This window comes from Orycteropus afer, unplaced genomic scaffold, assembly GCF_000298275.1.
Source record: "Orycteropus afer afer isolate SDZICR_OR568_19922 unplaced genomic scaffold, OryAfe1.0 scaffold00713, whole genome shotgun sequence".
In the NCBI taxonomy this organism is placed as follows: Eukaryota; Metazoa; Chordata; class Mammalia; order Tubulidentata; family Orycteropodidae; genus Orycteropus; species Orycteropus afer.
In genome coordinates this window covers 245985-269710 of record NW_006922300.1, presented here as the reverse complement: position 1 = coordinate 269710, position 23726 = coordinate 245985, and the positions used below count along the sequence as shown (strand labels likewise).

Genomic DNA, 23726 nt, shown 5'->3' with positions numbered 1-23726 from the left:
CGAGCCACGCGAGCGGCAGCATGGCTGCAGCGAGAGCTCCTCCGGTCGAACACGGGGTGCCCGATGTGGAGACGGTGCAGGTGCTACGGGACACGGCCAACCGCCTGCGCATCCACGCCATTAGGGCCAGTTGCGCTTCAGGCTCCTGGTAAGGCACCCACGGGGCGCGGGGCAGCCGGCGTGGGCCTGTGTGGTAGTACGGTGAGAGGACAATTCGAGCCCCTTTGGGGCCTTGGCACCTAGAGCAATCAGGTGTGTGGTGGCTCGGTCACAGCAGCCCGGGTCCAGGCCTTTGTCACCGGGTTTGGGCGGGTATGCTTGGAGGGTCCCTGCCCCTCCCCCTCATATTTCCCCTCCCCCCCTCCGGCGGGCTGCTGGCTTCTGGAGGTGTGGGGGCCGAGGGGGACTGGGGCGGCTTAGGCCCCACGATGGGCCCAGTAGGAAACCAAAAAAACCAAGCCCCATGCTGAGGAATCAATTCCGACTCACAGCGCCCCCACAGGCCAGAGGACAACTGTCCCGCGGGGTTTCCGAGGCTGTCGGTTGGTGTGGAAGCCGACTGCCTCATTTTTTTGTCCTGCGGAGTGGCTGGTGGTCTTGAACTGCGACCGTTTGGTTAGCAGCCGAATGCGCTAACCATTATGCCACCAGACCGCGAGGAAGCACTTTATAAATCTTTGAATTTCTTACACTTTCATTACTTTCACCTTCAAAATTAATCCTTTTAAGCAGAGGGCATGTTTTCTCAGGGGATCTCTAACGGTTTTTAAGCCAAATCGTGCAGTGCCAGCGGTGCAGCCCCCAGTTTCTTGTAGTAGACGCTTGGAAGGAGACGCTGCAAATGCTGGCCCTCTGCCTGTGGGGGCAGGGTTTTGGGGCGTGGCTTCAACGCCCCCTTTTCTCCTTTGACTGAGGCTGCTGCGCTCATGCAGGCTGCTTCCTACCCTAGTAGTCACCTTGCATTCAGTGAAGGCCGTAAGTTTCTGGACCATGAGAAATTTCTTTGTCTTTAACCATTCGCTTCTTCCTAAAAATGCTGATTTTCAGTAGTAGATGGGATCTTCATGGCCTTTCTTGACAGTTTCCCTGAAATGTTCTCAGCACTGACAATCCCACAGGAATTGGAAGGAAGGAAGGAAATACACACGTGGGTGGAATCCTGAAGTGAAATTGTCCAGAGTGCATGGGTACACCACAGGGAAAGGGGTTGTGAGGTTACTGGACTCCATTGCATCCTTCAAGGCCATGAGCTTGAGAGGCAGTGGCCCTGCTGCTTCCCCTCTGATAAGAGCACATGCCGAAAGGCAGCCTTTGTGCCTTGTCCCTTGCTGGTCGTTAGCCTGTGAGAAATAACCTGTGCTGCATCTGCCTTTCAGCCACCCCACTTTGAGCAGCAGTGCTGCTGAGATCATGGCTGTGTTGCTGTTCCACACGATGTGCTACAAACAGTCAGACCCAGAGAACCCGAACAACGACCGCCTCGTTCTTTCCAAGGTGAGCGGGCACAGGTGTCCAGGGCCTGCTCAGACACTGGTTTCTTAGACTCGTTTTAAAAAGTCACCATGTGGCAGCAAGGCCAGAAACGGGCTCTGTTTATCATTGTGGTTCCTCTTTCTTTGTGTTACAAAGACGTAAGTAAAGGGTTTTGCTGGTGAGGATTGCTTGAAGCTGCTGGACAGATGACTGGTAGCGGCTGGAGCCCTTTTTTCCCATTGGTGGTACCCTGCCTTGCCCCACCTAGCAGTAAGGCCCCGTCTTTTGCAGGGCATGAGTCTCCAGCCCTCTGTGCCACCTACACAGAGGCAGGCAACATCAGCGAACCCAACTCGCTGAGTTCGAGGGAAGTTGACCATGATGTGGAGGGGCATCCCACCCCATCAGTAAGCTTTCCCTTCTCGGTAGATTTGACCTGGCCCTCATAGAACCCACTGCTGTTGAGTCAGTTCCAATTCATGCCAACCCTGCAGGACAGAGTAGAACTTCCATAGGATTTTCAAGGTTATACATCTTTAGGGAAACAGACTGCCTCATCTTCCTCCCATAGAGCGGATGGTGGGTTTGAACAGCAGACATTTTGGTTAGCAGCTGAGTGCTTTGATCACTGTATCACCAGAGCTCCTGGTCCTGGTCCTGATCCTGGTCCTGAAAGGACACCATTTTAATTAGAGTAGATACAATACCAGTACTTTAGGACATAGTGGAAAGGAAAGAGACACTACAAAAGCAAGGTCTGGAAAAAAAAGGCGGGAGGGGGCTAGATTTGCTTGTTTGATAGAACCTGGCAGAACCCCTGAGACTATGGCCCCTAGCTGCCCTTTAGGTCTGGAATTGAACCCACTTCTATGGCTTCCAACCAAACAAAAGACAGGCATATGAGCTCAACATTTACATTAAGTGGATACACTCCTTGGAGAGATCAATCATGGAAAAATAGAAGGGCTGTGTGTACATAGGGAGACAGCTCGGCGGGGTGCATGGGAAGGAAGGACACAGGGAAGAGGTAACTATGGAGAGGAAGAGGGAGGGGAGCTGTTGCATTGTGGGAAATTGGAGTCAATGTCATGAGACAAAGTGTATGTGAGCTGCTATGTGTGCTCAGAAGGCAGGCAGGAGTGCAGGCCATCTTGCTGTGGCTCAGGCCTGGAGCCGGTGGGCGCGATAGAGCCAGAGCAGTCAGGCCTCCCTGGTAGATGCACTTGAAGTACAGCAAGGAATGTGGGCTCCAGTATGCAAGTGTGTGTCTGATGAAAGCCGCAGGGCCAACTGTGAGGCCTGCAGTTGCCACAGGGCCTAAGGCGCGTGGCTGGAGGCTTCCTGTGGTATGGGGTGGCCTCTGCCACCCTCTTCCAGACCACCACAGTACTTTATTTAGGTTTCATAGGCATATCTGTTGTTTGCAGCCAAGCAGCATGGGGCTCATGCCTTTCTGTGAGTTTGTCCCACTTGGTGCTGGCTGGGAAGTGGCAGTGTAGGAGCCAAGGCAAGAAGTCTTCCAGGACACCATGTCCAGAAATGGACAGGTAGCGTGTCAGATAGGTTAAGCATTCTGGATCAGAATAAAGGGGAAGAGGTAGTTGAAAAAGAGTACTCTAGGCAGACCTTGATATTGTCACTTGAGCAGAGACTGGAAGATTTGTAAGAGAGTGAGAAGTGCACATATCTCAGGACAAAGGAGCAAGTGCAAAGGCCCTGAGGCAGGCTCGCACCTTGTGTGGTCAGGGATCCCCAAGTGGGGTGTGGCAGGGGAAGCTCAGAGGTGATGGGGGCCTGATCAGGCAGAAAAGGGAAGACCTTGGATGCTTCAGCAGCAACATGATGACCCGCATTAGGTTTTAACAGGATCCCTCTGATGGTTGGGTTGAAGACTACCTGTAAGGAGAAGCCAGGAGCTCATGGAGGAGGCCACTGTATTGACTTGCAAGATTATTGAGGCTTTGGAATGACTTCAGGGTATCTTTGGAAGCTTTGTGCTACCTTTGGGGATGGGGTATTTTCCAGTGTGGCCCTTTGGCTCTGGTCAGAAGAGACTTCAGGAGCCCAAGTCTTTGCGTGGGACAGTGATAGCCGTGTTCATGTAGGAGAGGGGCGCTAGATGACCGCTTCCAAGATCTCAGCTGACGTGGGTATTAGAAACCAGGGACGTCACAACCTTCTGGGTTTCTAGTTTCTATTTAAGAAGCTGTATTCTCTGTAAAGGCGCTCTGGTGGTGCAGTGGTTAAAGCATTCAGCTGTCATCCAAAAGGTGGGTGGTTTGAACCCACTTGGTCACACCTACATCCATTTCTCTATCCCACTCGGTGACCCACTGATGTGGAAGGCCAATGCCAGCAGTTGGCCCAATACCAATATCCCATGGCTGGGCTCAGAGCCAGTTGGTCTTTTCTCTTTCTTACAGAAACTGCCATTTATGGATGTGTCATCAGGCTGGATGGAACAAAGCCTAGGCGCTGCATGTGGGATGGCTTATACCGGCAAGTACTTCGACAAGGCTAGGTAAGTGCTCACCCAGAAGCCACTTGACTGCCTCCTCTCATAGAGAGGTTACTGATGGGAGGGCCTGCTTTTCTGACGACATGTCCCAGCTGCTGTTGCTCTGGTACAGGAGAGGAGCTGAAGGGCCCCAGCTGGGCACGTTGATGTGTCTTGCAACCCTGTGCACTCTCCTGCCCTCCCCTGTGGCCGGCATGCCTGAGTCCAGAGCACTTGGTTCAGTTTCTCTGAGACAGAGCCTCTGTCAGGGCCTGGGGCAGGGTACAGCTACCTAACTGCATTGGCTCAGGGAGAGCCCAAATGGCTCCAGCTGCTCTGTGGAAAGACTTCCCGTCACTCTGATGGCATGTTGTTGGGACCTTGTTTCCTCAGTACTTGGCAGGATTGCAGGTGAAATCTGCAGCCTAACCCCACGCCCAGGCCCTACTTACCCGGAGCCCTACTCTAAGAGCAGGCTGGGAGGGGCCTGCTGTGAGCTGTGTTGTGCTCATCCAGCCCTGTGATCAGATGTGTCTGGAGCAGCACAGGTATGAGAGTCAGAATAGTCAGCCCGTATTAAGCGATTGCCAGCCTCAGCTTGGCCCCGGGGCCACCACATCCAGCTTCCTCCACCAGGAAGTCGGCCCCCAGCCAACTGCTTTTCATTCCCCAAAGTCCCGGTCCTTGTGGTTAATAACTCCTGTTTCATGTTGCTGTTCTGGTGTGGAGGAGTTTAGTGTTGACAACAGAACATAGGCCACTTGAGTAGAAGTTTGGATTGTTCAGATTGGTGTCAGTACACAGGTAAGATCAGAAATTACAGGAGGCAGTATAAGTAGAGCGGACCCTACCATGATGATGTGGACAATGTGGACGTGGATACTGTTTTTGGTATTGAAGGGAGTTGCTTTCTTCCCATTCCTCTCTTGTGTTTTAGCCTTTGAAGCAGCTTTCTTAGTCTGTTTCACTCCATGAAATCTTTTTGCTTGAGTGGCCCATGTGCACCCCAAGCAGTGTCCTCATTCTCTTGCTTGCTTCAGCTACCGGGTCTTCTGCCTGTTGGGTGAGAGCGAGGCCTCAGAAGGCTCTGTCTGGGAGGCTTTGGCCTTTGCTTCCCACTACAGCCTGGACAACCTCGTGGCAATCTTCGACGTGAACCGCTTGCGCCAGAGCAATGCCCTGCCTGTCGAGCAATGCACTACCATCTACCAACAGCGTTGTGAGGCCTTCGGGTGAGCACACCTCCTGTTGCACTCTTTCTTCTGCCCCCACTCTTCATCTCTTAATAGCCAGCCTCCTCCTCTGGTCAACAGGTGGAATACTTACGTGGTGGATGGCCATGACGTGGAGGCACTGTGCCAGGCATTTTGGCAAGCAGCTCGAGTGAGGGAGAAGCCCACAGCAGTGGTGGCCAAGACTTTCAGGGGCCGGGGAATTCCAAGTAAGCAAAGGTTTCTCTGTCCAGCAAAGAGGTAGAAGGAGGCTTGGGCTGGCCAGCACGTTCCTTAGCTGATGAATGGTGATTTAACCTGAAACCCACACTAGATGCCAGGAACAGAGTCCAGGACAGCTAAAAGTGGCCTCTCAGCACTTAGGCTAGGGGAGGAGGTAGGGCCTGGGATTCCATACTGCCACACACATCTCCCTGGGCAGAACTGAACAGTCCTGGATTCAAGGACAGATTCCCAGAGGTAGGACAGCTATGGGGGTGGGGGTTTTGAAAGACCAGTATTGATTTTTAGAAATGTCACTGCCCTGGCCGGAGGAGGGCTTGGGTTGAGGCTCTGGCGGGCAAAGCCAATAGGGGAGGGTGGGAGCTGATGGCAAGTCCCGGGCCCCTGCCCCTCAGGCGGACGACCTGGTGGTCTGAGGTTGGCACAGGAGGAGACACGAACAGTCAGGTTCTACTTTGGACAGGGTGAGTTTGAGATGCATGTGGAAGAGACATGTGGCGGCCACGGGTATAAACCTGGACTTGTGGCTATGTGGTGACAGTGTTCATTTAGGCTGCATGGGCTCTGAGTTGGGCTGTACATACACACATGATCTGGGCCACCTGTCACATTGCTTAAGAGCATGGCCCACCTTGGCACCTTAATGCAAGTATTTAGCACAATAGAAAGAACAGGAAAGTGGCGTGGAGCCAAGGGGGCAAGAGCTGAGCTCCGCTCCAGGTGACTGCAGTGCCAGAGCGTGCTGCTGTGTGAGTGAGCAGGCCCGCACCTCAAGGCGTGCACACAGACAAGTGGGCCACACACGCACCGTCCGGAAGAATACACGAGTGTGACTCCCTTACATGCCCCTACACACATCAGCCCATCCTCGATTCCGGCTGATTCTGCCTCTGACCTGTAGCTCAGATCTGTTCACTCTCGCCTCTGCTCCCCTGCCCGGGCCCCCGCCCTTTCTCTCTAATTGCAGTAGCCTCTCCAGTGCTCTTGCCACTTCCAGGTACTGCGCTGCTGCCCTGAGGAGCTTTCTTAAACTCAGATTGCCGCAGTCATGCCCCCTGCTAAGACTCAAGAGGTTCCCCAGCTTGCTTTGGATGAAACCCAGAGGCCCCTGCCTGATGAGCCTCTGACCATCTCAGTCTCGACTTCCCTCCCTCGTCCCTCCATTCACCAGTCCATGGCCAGTGGCCCTCTCAAGCGCCTCTGGCCTTTGGCCTGGCTGTTCTCTCTGACCGCAGTACCATCCCAGGCCCTCTTCAGCATTATTTTACTCCTTTGAGTCCTAGGCTGATGTCTTGTGACAACCTAACAGGCACTCTTTCAACATTTGTTGAATGACTGTTTCTTATTTCATTGCAGATGTTGAAAGTGCAGAAAATTGGTATTCAAAGCCGATGCCCCACGAGCGAGCAGATGCAATTATCAAATTAATTGAGAGCCAGATAGAGACCAACAGGGAACTCGTGCCAAAGCCTCCTGTTGAAGACTCACCTCAGATCGATGTCATGGATATAAAACTGACCATACCACCTGCTTACAGAGTTGGTGACAAGGTAGGCAAGAGATTAGTAATTGGGTAAGTCCTGTCCTCAACTGCCTTGTTCCCTTAATTCCCTCCTAAATGCACAGGCTGCTTCATTTATTCTGATCTCCACAGATGAAAACCCGCTTAGATGTTTAACTGGGGCTTGTAAGCAATAAGCATGGCCTTCCCTTCCCTTTTACTCGCTCTAATCTCTATTCTTTGCTTTCACTTACTTAAATCTGAATTTGCTTATTGCTAAGTTTGTGTCTTAACATCTGGTGCCTTATAGCATATTAGTGCTTCCTAACTTCAGTTAGTTGTGGTCTTACAGTCTATTACGCGCTAGCTTGCGAAGGTGCTCTGAGATGGGTAGCCCAGTGGGGCTGACTCTTGAACTCACTGTCTAGATGACACAAGGAAGCAGGCCAGTCCAACGCAAATCAATTCTGAAAAAGAATCAAATTAAACCTGAACCCTGGATATAAAAAGCCTTTTAGCTTTTCGTTATCATGCTTATAGCCTGCCTTCTGATACATTGAAGCCCACCTGAAGGAGGCAGGGTCTTCCTGACCTATTGGAAATAAGGCAGCAGACTTGTGATGAAGGAACGATTTTCATACTTTGTTTGGGAGACATTTTGAGCATTGCTTATGTTTTCTTAGCATAGTAACATGGGCTAAATTACACAGAGTGTTCAGGAGAAAACTGTAGAAACTTAAGTACTTCCATTAATTAAAAAGAAACAGTGAAAATAAAGGAATAAGGTATTCAATTCAAGGAATTCTCAAATGAACTGAGAAGCAAGAAAACCAAAAAACCAAACCAAACCCACTGCTGTAGAGAAGCAGATAGTAATGAATTGTGCACTTGGCCTTCCTGAAGGGGGTGTTGGTGCTGTGAACTAACACTGCAGCGTGTAGCAATTTCTCCACCAGAAAGGCCCAGGGGGTACAGAGAGCTCTGCTGAGGGGACACCTGTCCCCTGCTGCTCCCTGGGTTGTGACATGGGGCTGGGTTTCCTTGTCTGCCCCAGGGACCACCATGGTGTCATCTGGAGGCAGGGAGTGCATAGTGTGAGCTACTAAAAATGAGGAGGAGACACACACTGATGGGGGAGCATTTCCAAATGCTATTATTTTTTCAAAGTGTAAAAGCAACGTAGAGTAGCATTTCCTGTATGCCGAAAATCTTAAAAAATGCTATTATACATTCACATAAGGTATGGAAAACTGTATTTTGATCAGTTGTACCAAATTACTGTGTTTGTCTGTGGAAAGTAGAATTATGGGGGCTTTCAATCAGTTTTTATTTACTTAAATAAAGCACACACTTATATGTACTTGACAAATGAGAAAAAATTAATGAATTAAGGTAGGCCAATTCGTCAAAAATCAACTAAGAAACAAAAAGCTGCATTAATACATAAATGTAAGAGCTAGTTCTCTAAAGTATTAGCTAGCCAACTCCAGGAGTAAGTTAAAAACCAGAAATATATAACATTAGCCATTAGAAAGAGAACATAACCACAGATGTGGAGGACATTCAAAGAATTACAAGAGAAAACAGAATACAACTCTGTGCTGACTGGTATGGAAACCTGTAAAAGAAGGGACCATTTTTTAGTAATTCGTAAAATATCAGAATCAACTCAAAAAGAGAAAAGTTAAATAGATGGATAGTGATAGAAATAAGTGAGAAAACTATTCCAAAACTGTATCTCCAGAGTGCTAAACTCACCAAATTACAAGAGGGACTTATTTTTAACCTTCAAGGAACTGGTAATTCCTAAGCTATTTCAAACATTTCCAAATATGGAGAAAGACCAAAGCCTCCCAATTCATCTATGACGCCAGAAAGTGACAAAGCTAGGCCAAAGGAAAAAGCTACAGACCAACCACACTTAAGAATATTAATGTAAAATTTTTAAATAAAACATTAGCCAATCTTAACTCCATGCATATGTTAAAAGAAGTAGGTACCAGCCTTAGTGCAATTGACATTAGTGATGCAGATGAGTCATCACCATGAGGAAGTTGCTCATAGAATTCACTGAACTGTCAGATCAAAGGAAGGGAAAAAGGATTGTCTTGATTAATGCTAAACAAAAACAGGCCATAAAATCCAACATTCATTCCAGGTTGTTTGTTTGTTTGTTTGTTTTTTAAAAAACTCTTAATAAAACCAAGTACCTTCATTTCAATTCTCAATCTAGGTCTAGATATCTTAAACCTGGAACCACCTTCATACCTAATGGTAAAGGTATTCTCATTTTCTGGCAAAGGTGTTCAGCCCTGCTGTGGAGGTGCTAGCCAACGTTATAAGATAAGAAAATAAAAGAATCTATACTGACAAGGAGAAGGCAAGCTTATCATCATTTGCAGGTGTTATAGTTGTATATGAGGAGCCCTGATGGCACAGTGATTAATGCATTGGCTGACAGTTCAAAAGGTTGACAGTTCAAACCCACTAGCCACTCTGTGGGAGAAAGATGAAACAGTCTGTTTCCATAAAGATTGACAGCCTTAGAAACCCTGTGGGGGAGTTCTACTTTGTCCTCTAGGGTTGCTGTGAATCAGAATAGACTCCATGGCAGTGGGTGTGGCTTGGGCTTTGCTTCTGTGAAGATTGACAGCCTTAGAGACCCTGTGGGGCAGATCCACTCTGTCCTCTAGGGGCAGTATGAGTGGTCTATAAGCTATCTTACCAGACTTTCTTATTTCTAATAATTTACCACCAACTCTCTTGAGTTTTCCGGATATTACAGCTATAACACACTGTCATCGAGTTGATCCCAATTCATAGCAATCCTATAGGACAGAGTAGAACTACCCCCATAGAATTTCCAAGACTGTAAATAAATCTTTATGGAAGCAGACTGTGTCATCTTTCTCCCATAGAGGGGCTGGTGGGTTCGAACCCCCCACATACACCTTTTGGTTAGCGGCTCAATGCTTTAACCAGTATACCACAAGAGCTCCTAAAGATAATGTATAGCAAAACTAATATAAAGAAGTCAATTCTTTTCTTATATTAACAGCAGCTGTTGTTGTTATTGTTGTTATGTGCCATCGAGTCAGACCTGACTCGTAGCGACCCCTCCTTGGGTTTCTGAGGACCCCTCCTTGGTTTTCCGAGGCAGTATCACTACAGAAGTAGATTGCCCAACCTTCCTTCTGAGGAGTAGCTGGTGAGTTTGAACCACCAGCCTTCTGGTTAGCAGTCAAGTGCCTTAGGCACTATGCTACCAGCTAGTTAGCAGTTAAAACAAAGAGATGATCCCTGCTATAATAGCTAAAAACATTAAATGACTAAAAATAAGTATTACTATTGTTGTTATGTGCCGTCGAGTCGGACCCGACTCATAGCGACCCCTCCTTGGGTTTCCGAGGCAGTATCACTATGGAAGTAGATTGCCCCATCTTCCTTCCGAGGAGTGGCTGGTGGGTTTGAACCGCCAGCCTTCTGGTTAGCAGTCAAGTGCTTCAGGCACTATGTTACCAGAGATCCTTATAAAAAAAAAAAAAAACACTGCCATTGAGTCAATTCTGACTCATAGCGACCCCATTGGGTTTCCAAGACTGTAAACCTTTATGGAAGTAGATTGCCTCATCTTCCTCCCATGGAGCAGCTGGTGGGTCAGAACCACTGACCTTCTGGTTAGTAGCCAAATGCCTTACCAACTATGCCACCAGAGCTCCTTGCTTGTAACACTGGAGACCTTAAAAGATTGGCTTTAAGAGATGCAGAACCATTATTTATGCCCTGGCCACTTCTGACAGATACACTAGGGAGGGACTGGAGTGGGAGGAAGACGGGCCTTCCACTGTACACTCTTTTTTTTTTTTTTTTAAATATGGAACGCTTCACGAATTTGCGTGTCATCCTTGCTCAGGGGCCATGCTAATCTTCTCTGTATCGTTCCAATTTTAGTATATGTGCTGCCGAAGCGAGCACCCGCTGTACACTCTTTTATGACTTTGGAACGTTATATGTCTACGTTAGCTATTTTAAAAAGTATTTTTAAGAAAACGTTTTTTAAAAGTGCTTGGATGAATGAAGACTTCAATAAACAAAGGGAGAAACCTTTTCTTTTATAAGCAGCGTTGTGGAGACGCAGTTCACACAACCTTCAATTCACCCATCGGAACTGCCTAACTCAGTCCTGTTTAGCATGTTCACAGAGCTGGCAGCTATTGCTCACTCAATCTTAAAACATTTTCATCATCAGAAAAGCCCTGCATCCTTTAGCTGTTGTTTCCCAGTCCCCATCCTCCCCAGCCCTGTGGGTGTTGTCTCTAGATGGCTGTGTCCTGGGCATTTCATGTACATGGAATCGTGCAGTATTTGGTGGTTGACTGCCTTCACTCAGCAGCGTGTTTTCAAGGCTCATGAGCTTCGTAGCACGCTCAGGCCTCCAGTGCTCTGGGGCTGAGTAATAGTCCATTCTTTGCAGTAGACCATTTGGGTTGTTGCTGCTTCTTGGCTGTTAGAATGCCGCTGCTCTGGATGTTTGTGGGAGGGCATTGGAGTGGGACCGTTGGGCCCTATGGTAATTCTCTGTTTAACCTTTCAGGGAACTGCCAGACCTTGTAATTTTCATTTTAAAAAAAACCCTGAATATTGTGGAGATGTCACTTCTTCCCTAAATTAATCTTTAAATCAGTCTAGTCTCAGACTCTGGGTAGCTTTGTTATTGGAGGCAGCGTTGGCCCAGTGGGGTTCTGGGTGTCTTTGTCATTGGAGGTGTGGCTTTAAAGTTCATTTGAAAGAAAACCTGAGAGAAGCTAGCCAGGAAAGGGGCCACAAGTGGCGCTTGCTGTGCCGGAAGCAGCTGGCACATGTGGGGAGGGCTGGGAGGGGCTGAGGAGCCCTGGTGGGGCGATGGTTAAGTGCTCGGCTCGGAACCCAGAAGGTCAGCAGTTTGAACCTACCAGCAACCCCAAGGTGGAGCAGACCTCCCATAAAGATGACAGCCTAGGAAACCCTCTAGGACAGTTCTGCTCGGTCCTGCAGCGTTGCTATGAGGCAGAATTGACTCAACAGCCCACAACAACTACAACAATAGGAGGGGGCTGGTGAGGCTGGTCCCTCAGGGACCAAGGTGAATGGGCACTCAGTAGGTGACTACGTCAGCATTTCACCTAAGGAAACAAACACAACGTGAATTTCTCAGGAAATCATTATGCTGATCTGCTGAGGGAGATCATTCAGACACAGAAGGACAGACAGTGTCTGCAACAGGCAGATGCACAGAGACCAGCTGATCCGTGGCTACCAGAGGCCGAGGGAGGAGCGAATGGGGAGTTAGCGCGCAGTGGCGCTGAGTGTGGGAGGATGTCATCTATACGTTACCACAGTGAAAAAGTTTTAGACGACTAGCTATTGGGATAAAAATATAAACACGGTCTCTTCCGCAGGAGCAAAGATTTAAATGTGGAGAATGAAACCATAGAGCATGCTGAAAGGAAATACGGTGAAGTCCCTTGTAATTTTTGGCTAGGAGAGTCTTTTAAACATGGCATAAGACCCAGACACCAGGAAGGGGAAGACAGGTTTATCTGATGTCATAAAGATGTACAACTTATCAATAAATCAGAGGTCTCAGTCAATCAGTTCTTTATACTTTTCATATTGGAATTTTCTTACAGCGAATATTACTATCTTTTAAATTATAAAGTTGCAGAGGTATTTGCATTTTGGAAAATAAATATTTTAAAATTTTTATGAACTGTGTGTGGGGGACAGGAGAATAAATGTCCAAGGCCGGTGTTTATAGGAAAATACCATTTGTAAACGAATCTCTGTTCTGCCCTAGACAGTAGACCGATTAGCAGAAGAAAATCCTTTGAGTGGTGAAGTAAGAATTGGTCGTGTCTGAAACGACCACCGTGGCGTTGGCGAATGTTTTCCTGCTTGGAGGAGTGAGGGGGGAGGGACTGTCCCCTCCACGTATAGAACATGTGTTTGAGAAATTGACAGCCAGAAGAGCCACACTGGGTGTCAAATCAGCTGTCTGTCCTTTGACCCCAAGGAGATATCCTGAGTGATTACAGACTTGCTCTTTTCTTCATCAAGGCCAGTGGTGGTTCTGCAGAAGTTTGCCTGCCTTCAAAATCTAGTCATCCCAAGAAACCCCCAGTGGCTCTTCCTTTCTTCTAGGTGGCTACTCGCAGAGCATACGGCCTGGCCCTGGCTAAGCTGGGCCATGCCAACAAGAGAGTCATCGTCCTGGACAGTGACACCAGGAACTCCACCTTCTCAGAGATGTTCCAGAAGGAACACCCCGAGCGCTTCATCGAGTGCTTCATCGCTGAGCAGAACCTGGTGAGTAGATGGGGCAGGCCTGGGCTTCTGACCCCAGCGCGACCAGCCTTCCTGCCACTCGTGACAGCACAGAAGCAGATGGAGAGGTGCGGGGGCAGAGTCTCAGCCGTGGCCACCTGGACCATGGGGAGGGCCAGCCAGCTTCAAGAGGTCAAGGTGGCCCTGCTCTTTTGCCTGCCCCCACCCATCACTTTGTTGTTGTTATGTGCCATCGAGTGGGACCCGACTCATAGCGGCCCCTCCTTGGATTTCCGAGGCAATATCACTGCAGAAGTAGGTTGCCCAATCTCCAGAAAACAAACTCCCTACCTAATCTTCCTTCCGAGGAGTGCCTGGTGGGTTTGAACTGCCAGCCTTCTGGTTAGCAACCCTAACCCATCACTGTTGTTGTTGTTATTTGCCGTCAAGTCGGCCCTGACTCATAGCAACTCCTCCTTGGGTTTCCAAGGCAGTATCACTACAGAAGTAGGTTGCCCAACCTTACTCCCGAGGAGTGGCTGGTGGGTTTGAACTGCCAGGCTTCTGGTTAGCAGTCAAGTGCCTTAGGCACTATGATACCAGAGCTCCTAACCCATCACTAGGCAACCCTATTCCCACTTCAGGGGGATGGGTAGGCAGGGCCACCGGGCCTGCTGTTGAGTCCACTCCAGCAGATGTTGTACTGAACTGACTCCAGCCTCAGCAGCTCTAGTAGTTAGAGCCGTGGTTGGGGCAGTTAGAGCCGTGGTTGGGGCAGTCAGGCCCTCTCGTGCCTTAACGCAGGGAGCTGTCTCTCCCTCCCTCGCTGTCTTCCCCGGGCTCACTCTTTACACGCACAAACACTTCCCTTTCAATGCAACATTAGGACACTTTACATAGAATCCAAATTTCTGCATTTTCTTGAAAAAGGGGAAGATCTGGCCACAGACCTGGCATTCCCTCCTGATGACAAAGGGGTGCCCAGAGCCAGCCCCTCCATGGTCTCCCACTCTGCTGACCTGCTCGCCTGGCCCTGGAGGCGTTGAAATTTAGCCATTCTCTTTGAGTAGAAAACACTCCTATCAAAGAGTTTGCTCCCCCGCTCAGTGGTTCCTTCAGCCCACAAGCGGTGCTGTTGCCCTGGGGTGGGCCCAGCACAGGTCAGGCCCCTGTCCTCACAGCTGGAAGAAAGCAGAGAGACTGGCAGGTATGAGCTACTGCTGTGCCTGGTAGAGGTGGGGACGGTAAGAGTGGGCTCTGAGGGATAGCTCCTGAGAAGAGGTGACATTTCAACTGAGACCTCAGTGACAAGCATCAGGCTGTACCAGAGTGGGGGACAGCAGTCCCAGCCTAGAGCACAGCCAGGGCTGAGTCAGGCCGAGCTGGGGCTGTTGCAGACTCAGAAGGTGCCAGGGTGGGCAGCGTCAGCACAGACCAAGCGGAAGGCTCAGAGATGTCGCTGGCCACCCTCAGAGTGGCTCCTGCTGCACTTTGCTGGGAAGCCAGTGGGGAGCTGGAAGCAGGAGAGCTTGTGCACAAAAGCCTGTCACCAATCACCCTGTCAGCCCCTTGTGTGACAGAAATAGCCGGGAAATTGACCATTTTGAAGTGTCCGTGAGCTTCCGAGCACTGGCGCTTTTTCTGGATTAACCCTTGGTTATGAGTAGCTTGTGCATTAGTGGGTTGCTACTACTTTTAAAGCTTGAATGAGAAAAGGTTCAGAATAAATTCTTCCTCTTTGGATCGCATTAGTGGACGGAAACGGATGGAGTCCCAGTGTAGGCACATCACTCGCTCATAAGCCAGAAATCCCCAAAGGGGCTTTGAACAATTGTTGGTAAAAATTGTCTATGAAGAGCTAACAGATTTATTCAGTTCTCTTTCAATTTTGTTGAAAGAATTGCGTATCATCCGACTTGCAAAGGGAGGCTCTCCCATGTTTAAGTTACTCGCTTTCTCAGCACTGCCACGACTCTTTCGAATGGTCTTCTTCCTTCAGCATTTGCAGGTTTTGCATTCAGGATACTGCACCCCCTTATGGTTCCAGGGGGCTGAGTGTGCCTGTGGGGTGTCAGGTCACTGGGATTGTTGATGAGGTGGTGGGAAGGAAGAACCACAGGCCCTTTTTCTGGCAGAACTGAGACCATACACAGTCAGGGATCAGCATCTTGGTCAGTGATCTTGACATTGGCCTGCTGAGGTCTCTGAGTCTGGAGTTCCAGGAGACGGTCAGGAACAGCGATGGGAATGGGGAGGCCGTTACTGGAGCACAGCTGACTCCAAGCTGTCGCACTGGATATGGGCCTGAGAAGGAGAGGCCGGGGGAGAGGAGGGGCGGTCGGTTATATTTGGCGACTAAGAGGTCACACGTGGGTGTGGAAGGCTCAGTGACATAGGCTGGGAAGAGAGTAGAGGATGGGCATGTTGGGACAGCAACTATAGACATTTCTCTCCAGAAGTTTTCTGTGAAAGAGAATGTCAATCTGGGGCAGAGGTGGGAGGGTTAAGATGGAAGCTACTAGAACATATTTGAGTAGTGTTAGAATGATCCAAGAGAAAGGCAGAGACTGATGTACAGCCGGGGACTGGGAGGACAGTTGCAAGATGACAGATACCCTTGAGAAAGCCAGACAAGGACATGGGTCAAGGATAAGTGGACGTGGATGAGGTGGTCTTGGTTATACACAGGGCCACTCCACCTCCTAACGGGTGGGATAGTTGGTGGCAGATAGCATAGACTGTCTGTTTACTTCTTCCTGCAAAAGGTAAGGGTGCCATCTGTGGGGGAGCAGAGGAAGGGGTGGGGAGCTCTGAGAAGACAGGAGATGAACGGGAATGGAGACAAGCTGGAACTAGAGCCCGGCGTCTCTGGACCTTCCTGCCCTTGAACCAGAAAGGGGCCAGGGAGTCCAGGTGTTAACCGTCCTCCTCACAGCATTCAGCCTGGTGCAGGGTCAGGGGAGAAAGTTTGGGTTTGCCGGCTTCAGGAGTTTACCCGGTAAGGGTTTGGGGATGCAGCAAGGTAGTTAGGGGTTTGCAAAACAGGGCTATAATGGGGGACTGTGGAAAAGGGTGTGAGGGAGGTGGTGGGCAGTTGTTTTTTTTTTTTTTTTTTTTTTTAAGGGCAGTAAGGTTAACAGATGTTTTAACCAACGTTGTTTGCCTTACAGGTAAGTGTGGCCCTGGGCTGTGCCGCACACGGGCGAACCATCGCTTTTGCCAGCACCTTCGCTGCCTTTTTGAGCCGAGCATTCGATCAGATCCGGATGGGAGCCATCTCTCACTCCAACATCAACCTTGCCGGTTCTCACTGTGGGGTTTCCGTCGGTATGCCTTCTGAATTCTGCCAGTTAGAGTACTGTAGCTGTGGAGGTGGGAAGTGACGCGGGTGGGGCGGCGGAGAGGAGAGGAGGGTGCTGGTGAGAATGTGGCGGAGGGGACATCTTCGCAGAGGGGTGGTGCTGGCATGGGTCTCGGGGTTAGAACGCAAGGGCATCTTACTGGCACTAGCAGCGGGACAAAGGGAGGGCAGCATGCCGACCAGGCACTGCAGTCTGTGCTTAAGGTGGACCAGCGGGGAGGGGCTTAGAGGAATGAAGAGGACCACGTGTTTAGTTTGATGGGTCACAAGAACCCTTGAGGAGTGTGACGCAAGGGTGTGATGCTGATGGAACTTCACCTAGCAGGATAGGTGAGAAGGAGGCACCAGGAAACAGAAGTCAAAGTACTAACCAGGTGAGTTAGCAAGAGGATGGAGAAGAAGAGGAGTCTGAGAGAGTCTGAGGCAAGGAGGAGATATTTCCACCAGACTGAGTTGTCCAGAATTGTGTGAAAAGAAGAGTGCATGGCCCAGGAGTTTCTGGCCTGGGAGAAGTCAGCGACTCATGTTTCTGAAAGAAAGATATGAGGACATCAGGAAGCTGGCTCATTGACATACCCGTAGGGGCCGTCTGTCCTGACAGGTATCCGAGAGCTCACATGTTCAGCTAGAGTGCCGGGGCAGTGGTGAGCGGGGAGGACTGGAGATGCACCCTGTGGAGTCATCGCTGTGCAACTGACCACGGAAGAACTGCACTGCATAAAAAGTCTCGGCAAGGGGAGGTCTGGGCCAGACAATTGGAATGAGTCATGGTCACATGGGTGAGCAGAAAGGAGCAGGGGCACTCACCCCGGGGAAAGAGAGTGAGGGAAGAAAGGGCTCGGAAGGTCAGGGGGGCTGAGTGGAGGCCTGGGAAAAGGGCTACAAGTCTTTTCCTGATGCTAGATTAAACTGAAGTCAGCTCTCTGAAGAAAGAGTGCTAGGTCCAACCCAGAGAGGAGCCAGGGTTCTGGAATCAGATAGTTGTCCTTGGCAAGCCAGTGTGTACTGGGATGGTCCCTGTCCTAGCTGAGAAAGTCACCCCAGTGTACACTGAGATTTCTCTTCCCAAACACAGCCTTCACTCTTAGTTATAGCAGCCACTCAAGAGTGCTGCAAGGGTGTATCTAGTGAGCACAAAAGCTGCTTCACAGATCTCACGGAATGAGTGAAACTACTTAACTCTGAGAAACAAGGCTTTCCGTGGACAGAAGACAGAAGAGCCGTGAGTGGAGGGCCTTGTAGTGGAGGAGGGGGCAGGGTCAGAGCTGGTCCTAGGTGCTTAGGGAGAAAGGTCCAGTTGGTGTGACCAAGAGGTTGGTGAGAAGGATCAGGGCCATTTGTTGAACTTGAAGACCAGCGGGAGCCTGAACAGAGGGATGTCTGGCCGCAGAGCACAGAAAACGGAGTGGGACGGAACGATCCTGGAGGAAGTGAGCGTCCTAACGTGAGATGGTACGGTGAGCTCTCGAGTGAGATGGACGTGCAGATACTTAGAAGCTCATAAAAATGAGGAGGATGGCCATGATGTCATTACTAGATGAGTTGCACATCCTGTTAGAGTTTGGGGTACCCCAGGGCAAGAGGCATTGCTTGTTTGTGTGTAGTGAGGTGGGCGGGCAGAAAGTAGGTACCGGTTCAGAGATGTGCATGACTTTGGTGTGGTTTTCCCAGGTGATGACGGACCCTCACAGATGGCCCTGGAGGACCTGGCAATGTTTCGTGCCATCCCCAATTGCACTATTTTCTATCCGAGTGATGCCGTGTCCACAGAGCACGCCGTTTATTTGGCCGCCAGAGCCGAGGTGCGTTTAAGGGGATGCTGACTCCTGCTGAAAGTGCTGCTAGTTGGGTGCTGATCCTTGAGTTTTGTCCCACTACATTTTGTCAGCATAAAGGGAATAGAATTTCTTACGGAAAATTTGGCTACAGGGTTCCTTTTAAAAATGGACCAATGGGCTCACAGTGGCTGTGTACTCTGTCGTACTTACTAGTTTATGACGTAGGGTGGAAGGGGCTCTGGTGGTGTACTGGTGTAAGCATTGGCTGCTAACCAAAAAGTCAGCAGTTGGCCACCAGCCGTTCCTAAGGAGAGAAGTGATCGACGGCCTTGGAAACCCTCTGGGGGCATTTCTACTCTGTCCTCCAGGGGCGCTGCAAGTCAGGATCCACTCCGTGGCAGGGGCTATGTATCTTAGAGGTTGTTTTCTGCCTGTGCATACGTGGAACAATCTTGTTCTTTTCTGTAGACCTCACAGGGTGCTGTCGTGTAGACGTTCCATTTAGGGTGAACCTTTCACCGTTTACTGTGAGACAGGAGGCGACTACCTGCACATGTGGTTGTTTGCACACTTATGTCAGTGCACTGATTCCTCAGTGTGGAACCTCTAGGCCAAAGGAATGTGCACCTTTAATGATAACACGTTCTCCTAATTGCCTTCCAGTTTCTACTCCCACCAGCAGAGTACAAGTGTTTGTTACTGGGTTCTAAGAGCAAGTTGAGAACCTGTGGTGAGCTCTGCAAATAGTTCACAGGCCTAACTGCCTCACAGAACTTGTCATTGTGCTTGACCGAGAGCTGGTCACCAGTGCGTGCACCCAGACTCGTGTTCCCGAATATCCTTTGACAGGCAGATGGTTGAAGAAACTCTGGTACATCCAGACTTGCACCCACCTGTGTGGGTCAAGGCATCCTGCTGAGCGAAGGAAGGCAGACCCAGGAGAGCCCATGTGATCTGATTCTATTTGTACAAAGTTCTAAAGCAGGCAAAAATTAAGTCATTGTGGCTGCTGTGACAGACGGTGGGGAGCTCGGGGCAGGAACCCATAGGGGACCTTGGTGTCAGTGATGTTCTACTCCTTGACCTTGGTTTTTCATTAAAAAAAAAAAAAAAACTCTGCAGTCCTCCCACCTTGTTTAAGGGTTATTAATTGGATATTAACAGTCTGCTTTTCTCACCTGTCACCCTAGGGCATGTGCTTCATCCGGACCAGCCGGCCCGACACGGCGGTGATCTATTCCCCAGAGGAACGCTTTGAGATTGGACAGGCCAAGGTCAGGCTTAGGCGCGCAGGACTGCCCCGTGTTGAGTCAGGTGCAGAGAGCTCTGAGCAGCTCTGCGTCGCACTGGGGGCCCTCCCAGCCGAGGCTTGGTCCTTTCCATGCCCCAGTTTTTAAAAATCAGTTGTGACCTTTGCCTGCTTGTCCTCAGGAAGGACCATTGTGCCGATTTCAGCTTGAAGCAGACTGTTCTCTTGTCCAAATAGGGCCTCTCTCTGTGAACTCGTAAGCTAGGGTAGTCACAGTGCAAGACGCCAGGTGCTTGACTAATTTGTCACAGCCTCAGGCTAAACAAGAGCAGAGAGCATGGCACATGTAACTCGGAGGCCAGGAATGGAAGCAGCACGTTTCCTGACGGTGACGGTGTGTGTGATCACTCGCGTGGTGTGGTTCAGTAAGGGCTGGGTCTTGCGGAAGGGACATAGATACTGGTACCGTCAGCAGTCAGTCTGAAGCTACGGGAAACCCTACAAACAGGTGAAATAAAGAATTCCAGGTACCTTCAGTGGGTTGCTTTGGAGGAAACAAAACTATATGGAGAAAGACCAGGAACTCCATCTCTGCTTGGAAAATAGCAGATAGCTGAGACCAGGGGCCTTGACACCAGCCAGGCCTGGCCATTGGGCTCAGCCCTCCCTCCCTGGGACAACCTCCTCCCTACTCCGAGGTTCCATTTCACCATCTGTGAAATGGGCCCATTAATGCTTGTCCCTTGTGGGGAGGTGAGGGGGTCACTGTGAGCATCAGGACAGTCACTGGAGTCCTGCCTGCATGTATGTGCACCAGCCAGAGTTGCCAACCAGCCAGGGGAGCCCTTGTTGGCTTCGAGGCAGTGCTGCCCTTGCTCCCAGGCAGGGGCCTGCATGATGCACTCTGGCCCTCCACCCTTTGGACAGTCGATTTGCAATCCAGCCTCTTTATCTCTTTGAGTCATTCTGTACCTGTGTCTAATAAAAGCATAGTCAGTTGAAACTAGCGATGAGACGCAGGCACGCGTCTCACTCAGCCCTTGGGTTTGGTGTGTTATGAACGAGTGGGTTTGGCATTGGGGAGCGGCAGTGGCACGGGGTTCCTGCACCTTGAGGTGCACTCAGCATAGTGACCGTAGCACTATTTTCGGGTGCCTTGCCAGGTCATCCGCCAGAGCATCAACGACAAGGTCACAGTTATCGGAGCTGGGGTGACTCTGCACGAAGCCTTAGCAGCTGCCGCTGAGCTTGCCCAAGAAGGTAAGCTGGGTGCTTGTGACCACTGTGGGGCCAGCTTGGGGAGGGAGGGCTCAGGCCGCCTCGCTGCCCTTTCACGTTTGCGATCTTAGTCGGCTTCAGCGAACATTGGCTTCTCGTTCTCCAGACATTCCTATCCGTGTCATTGACCTGTTTACCATTAAACCCCTGGATGCTGCCACTGTCATCTCCAGTGCAATAGTCACCGGCGGCCATGTTATCACCGTGGAGGACCACTACCAAGAAGGTGTGTGGCTCTTGGAATGTGTTTTGGCAGGAAGTGTCACCCTGGATCGAAGCTCGGCCCCACTCCTGTGTACCACCTCCAGTCACCCACCCACACAGTGGACCTTCAGGCCTGCTCTCTGCAAGAGCTCAGATTTGGTCTCTCACACACACCCAGACTGGGTCCCTAGCACAGGGCCCCAGGGTAGCTCGGGGCAGCAGACAGGCGTGGCTCACCCAGGGGAGGGCTCCTGAGAAACTCAGCAGCTGCCTTGGAGTTTTAAACGGTGACTAGTTTGCACTCTCGCTCACTCACTCTATATATAGGAGCTCTGGTGGCATAGTGCCTAAGGCATTTGACTGCTAACCAGAAGTAAGTAAATAGACCTATAAATGACAAAGATGATGAAATTAGCAAACAGACATTTCCAAATGATTATTAGATCTGTTCAGGAGCCCCAGTGCAGCAGTCAGAGCTCCACTACGCCAGGAGACGGCACAGTGCCAAAGACACCTGACTGTTAACCAGAAGACTGGCGGTTCAAACCCACCAGCCACTCCTCAGAAGGAAGATTAGGTAGTGAGTTTGTTTTTTGGAGATTGGGCAATCTACTTCCGTAGTGACACTGCCTCGGAAACCCAAGGAGGGGTCGCTATGAGTCAGATCCAACTAGACAGCAAGGAGTTTTACATACATACGTATGTGTGTGTGTGTATGTAAAAAACGGCACACGTGGTGAGCACGAAATCCAGAGTGTACACCTGCGGACGGGCTGGGTGCTTGCAGGCAGGAAGGTTAGGAGGAGAGTAAACAGCGCCATAAGCTCATGGGGGTGCCCAAGGTCCCTTCCACAGCCGGAGATTGGCTGGGAGGGCTCGAGTGTGGTGTTCAGGACTCAGGTTGACGGGAGCCGCCAGGGCAAGAGCCCGGCAGGGTGGGCAGCATGCAGACAGATGTGCCCTCTTCCCTGCCCCCGTGAAAGGCCAGCCAGCTACCCCGCACCCCCCAGTCCCCTTTCTGCAGGCACCTGAGGGCCGTGTGTCCACCCAGGTGAGCCCGTGAGGGACTTAATGCCCTGTGTGCTGCCCGTGGGCTCCCTCTGCCTGGTACGCCCCAGATCCTAGACTCAGAAAGCAGGAGTCCCACATCAGCCATATCATATGCACAGTCACGGCACAGGGCCCACCCTCGTCATTTGGGGAGATGTGCTGAGTGTGCAGCACTGCCAGCCCGCCGAGGACCCACCTCGCAGGCTGGCCTTTCTGAGGAGGGCAGCCTCGAGTCTGCTGCGTGGACTCCCTTCTGCAGAGTTCCATGGTTGGTTTTCATCAGGTCCAGGCGGGAGTGGGGGTGACTTGGAGACAGTTTTCAGTGGGAACTCTGGTCAGTCAAAGAATGACTGGCTACATGAAAAGCGGTTTTCCCAGGGAAGCAGGAAACGCAAAGGTCTCCGAGTCGGTGCACGCTCAGGCTGACCTGCAGGCCTCTCGCTTCCTTCCGCAGGCGGCATTGGGGAAGCTGTCTGTGCAGCTGTCGCCATGGAGCCTGACATCCTGGTCCACCAGCTGGCAGTGTCAGGAGTGCCACGAAGCGGGCAGCCCAGCGAGCTGCTGGACCTGTTTGGAATCAGCGCCAGACACATCGTAGAGACCGTGAGACGCATCATCGCAAACCAGGAGTGCTGACTGCAGACGCGCCTCGGCTGCCTGGTCTTAGGATGCTGGCATTTTTGCATTGCGTTTATATTCATTGTTACAAAACCATCTTTTCAGTCTGTTCCCTTAGCTTTTCTCTCTTAAAGAGCAAAATCAGTTCGCACCTTTCTTTGTTCTTAGCCCAGAAGTTAAGGTAGCCACCTTTCTGTCACACAACTCTAGAGACAGATGTCGCTGATTTTTGAGTCATTAAAGGGGGCTATACAATTACAAGTGACAGAAAAGCAAGCAGGATGCCCCCTGACCCAGTTGCAGCTTTCATGTGATACCATCCTACCTGTACCTTCCAGGACAGCATGTGCCAGTGGTCATCTTAGAGTGGCCTCTGTTGCTCACTGTCATCTCCCCTGTTAGGATGTCCTACACTGCTTGCAGTGACTGTGCTGTAAGAGATGGAAGCATGCTCATTCTGGGCTGCTCCTGCCAAGTATCCCTTTCCTATGACCCCACCCGACTGCTGACTTGATTCTGTTTAGGCACTAAAACATCGTTAATAAAGCATCTGAAAAGCAGCGGCTTGGCTCGGTGTGTGTCTTGTGTGTGGGATTGGCTCTCTTGCTGATAAACCCCTCCATAAGGAAGAAGCTGCCTCCTAAACCAGCAGCCGAGAGGGCCACGTCTTCCACCAGTAAACCTGGAGCGACGGAACACCAGAGGTGGATTGCTAATGAACAGCGTGGCCGGAAAAGCACTCCCTTGAGCTGACACCTCACGGTGGCTGGGACTACATAAATTAACACGCTGCAACCCAGGGAGTGCCAGGTCAATCCCGGAGGAGCCGGAGGTGGCTGAAGTCGGGCATGGTTTCCTTCTGCTGGCCTGTGCCCTCGTTACGTGACTATCAGGGTTCACTCGAGTCATAACCAGTCCATCAGAAGTGTTCTAGAAAGCACTAGAGACCCACGAGCAGCC

The 23726-nt window shown here is 50.6% G+C and overlaps 1 protein-coding gene and 1 non-coding gene across 2 annotated transcripts; one reads left to right on the top strand and one right to left on the bottom strand.

Annotated features, from left to right (window-relative positions):
• Positions 1 to 50: 50 nt before the first annotated feature.
• On the top strand, positions 51 to 22784 carry TKTL1 (transketolase like 1). Its single transcript, XM_007957189.2, has 13 exons — positions 51 to 148; positions 1377 to 1494; positions 3897 to 3994; positions 5011 to 5202; positions 5284 to 5411; positions 6781 to 6974; positions 13106 to 13270; positions 16399 to 16555; positions 18261 to 18391; positions 19558 to 19641; positions 20780 to 20876; positions 21001 to 21120; positions 22603 to 22784. Exons 2-13 carry the CDS (start codon positions 1411 to 1413, stop codon positions 22782 to 22784), a joined length of 1632 nt encoding a protein of 543 aa, XP_007955380.1. The 5' UTR covers positions 51 to 148; positions 1377 to 1410.
• LOC122151788 lies at positions 10794 to 10900 on the bottom strand. The gene has a single exon (XR_006164268.1). It is a non-coding gene; the product is annotated as a U6 spliceosomal RNA (small nuclear RNA).
• Positions 22785 to 23726: the final 942 nt, after the last annotated feature.

Bases quoted from the DNA above. Each gene is read 5' to 3' on its own strand.
- TKTL1 (XM_007957189.2), top strand. From the start codon at position 1,411: ATGGCTGTGTTGCTGTTCCACACGATGTGCTACAAACAGTCAGACCCA. The intron at 5,203-5,283 runs GTGAGCACACCT...TCTGGTCAACAG, and splicing joins CAGCGTTGTGAGGCCTTCGG to GTGGAATACTTACGTGGTGG. The intron at 6,975-13,105 runs GTAGGCAAGAGA...CCTTTCTTCTAG, and splicing joins CTTACAGAGTTGGTGACAAG to GTGGCTACTCGCAGAGCATA.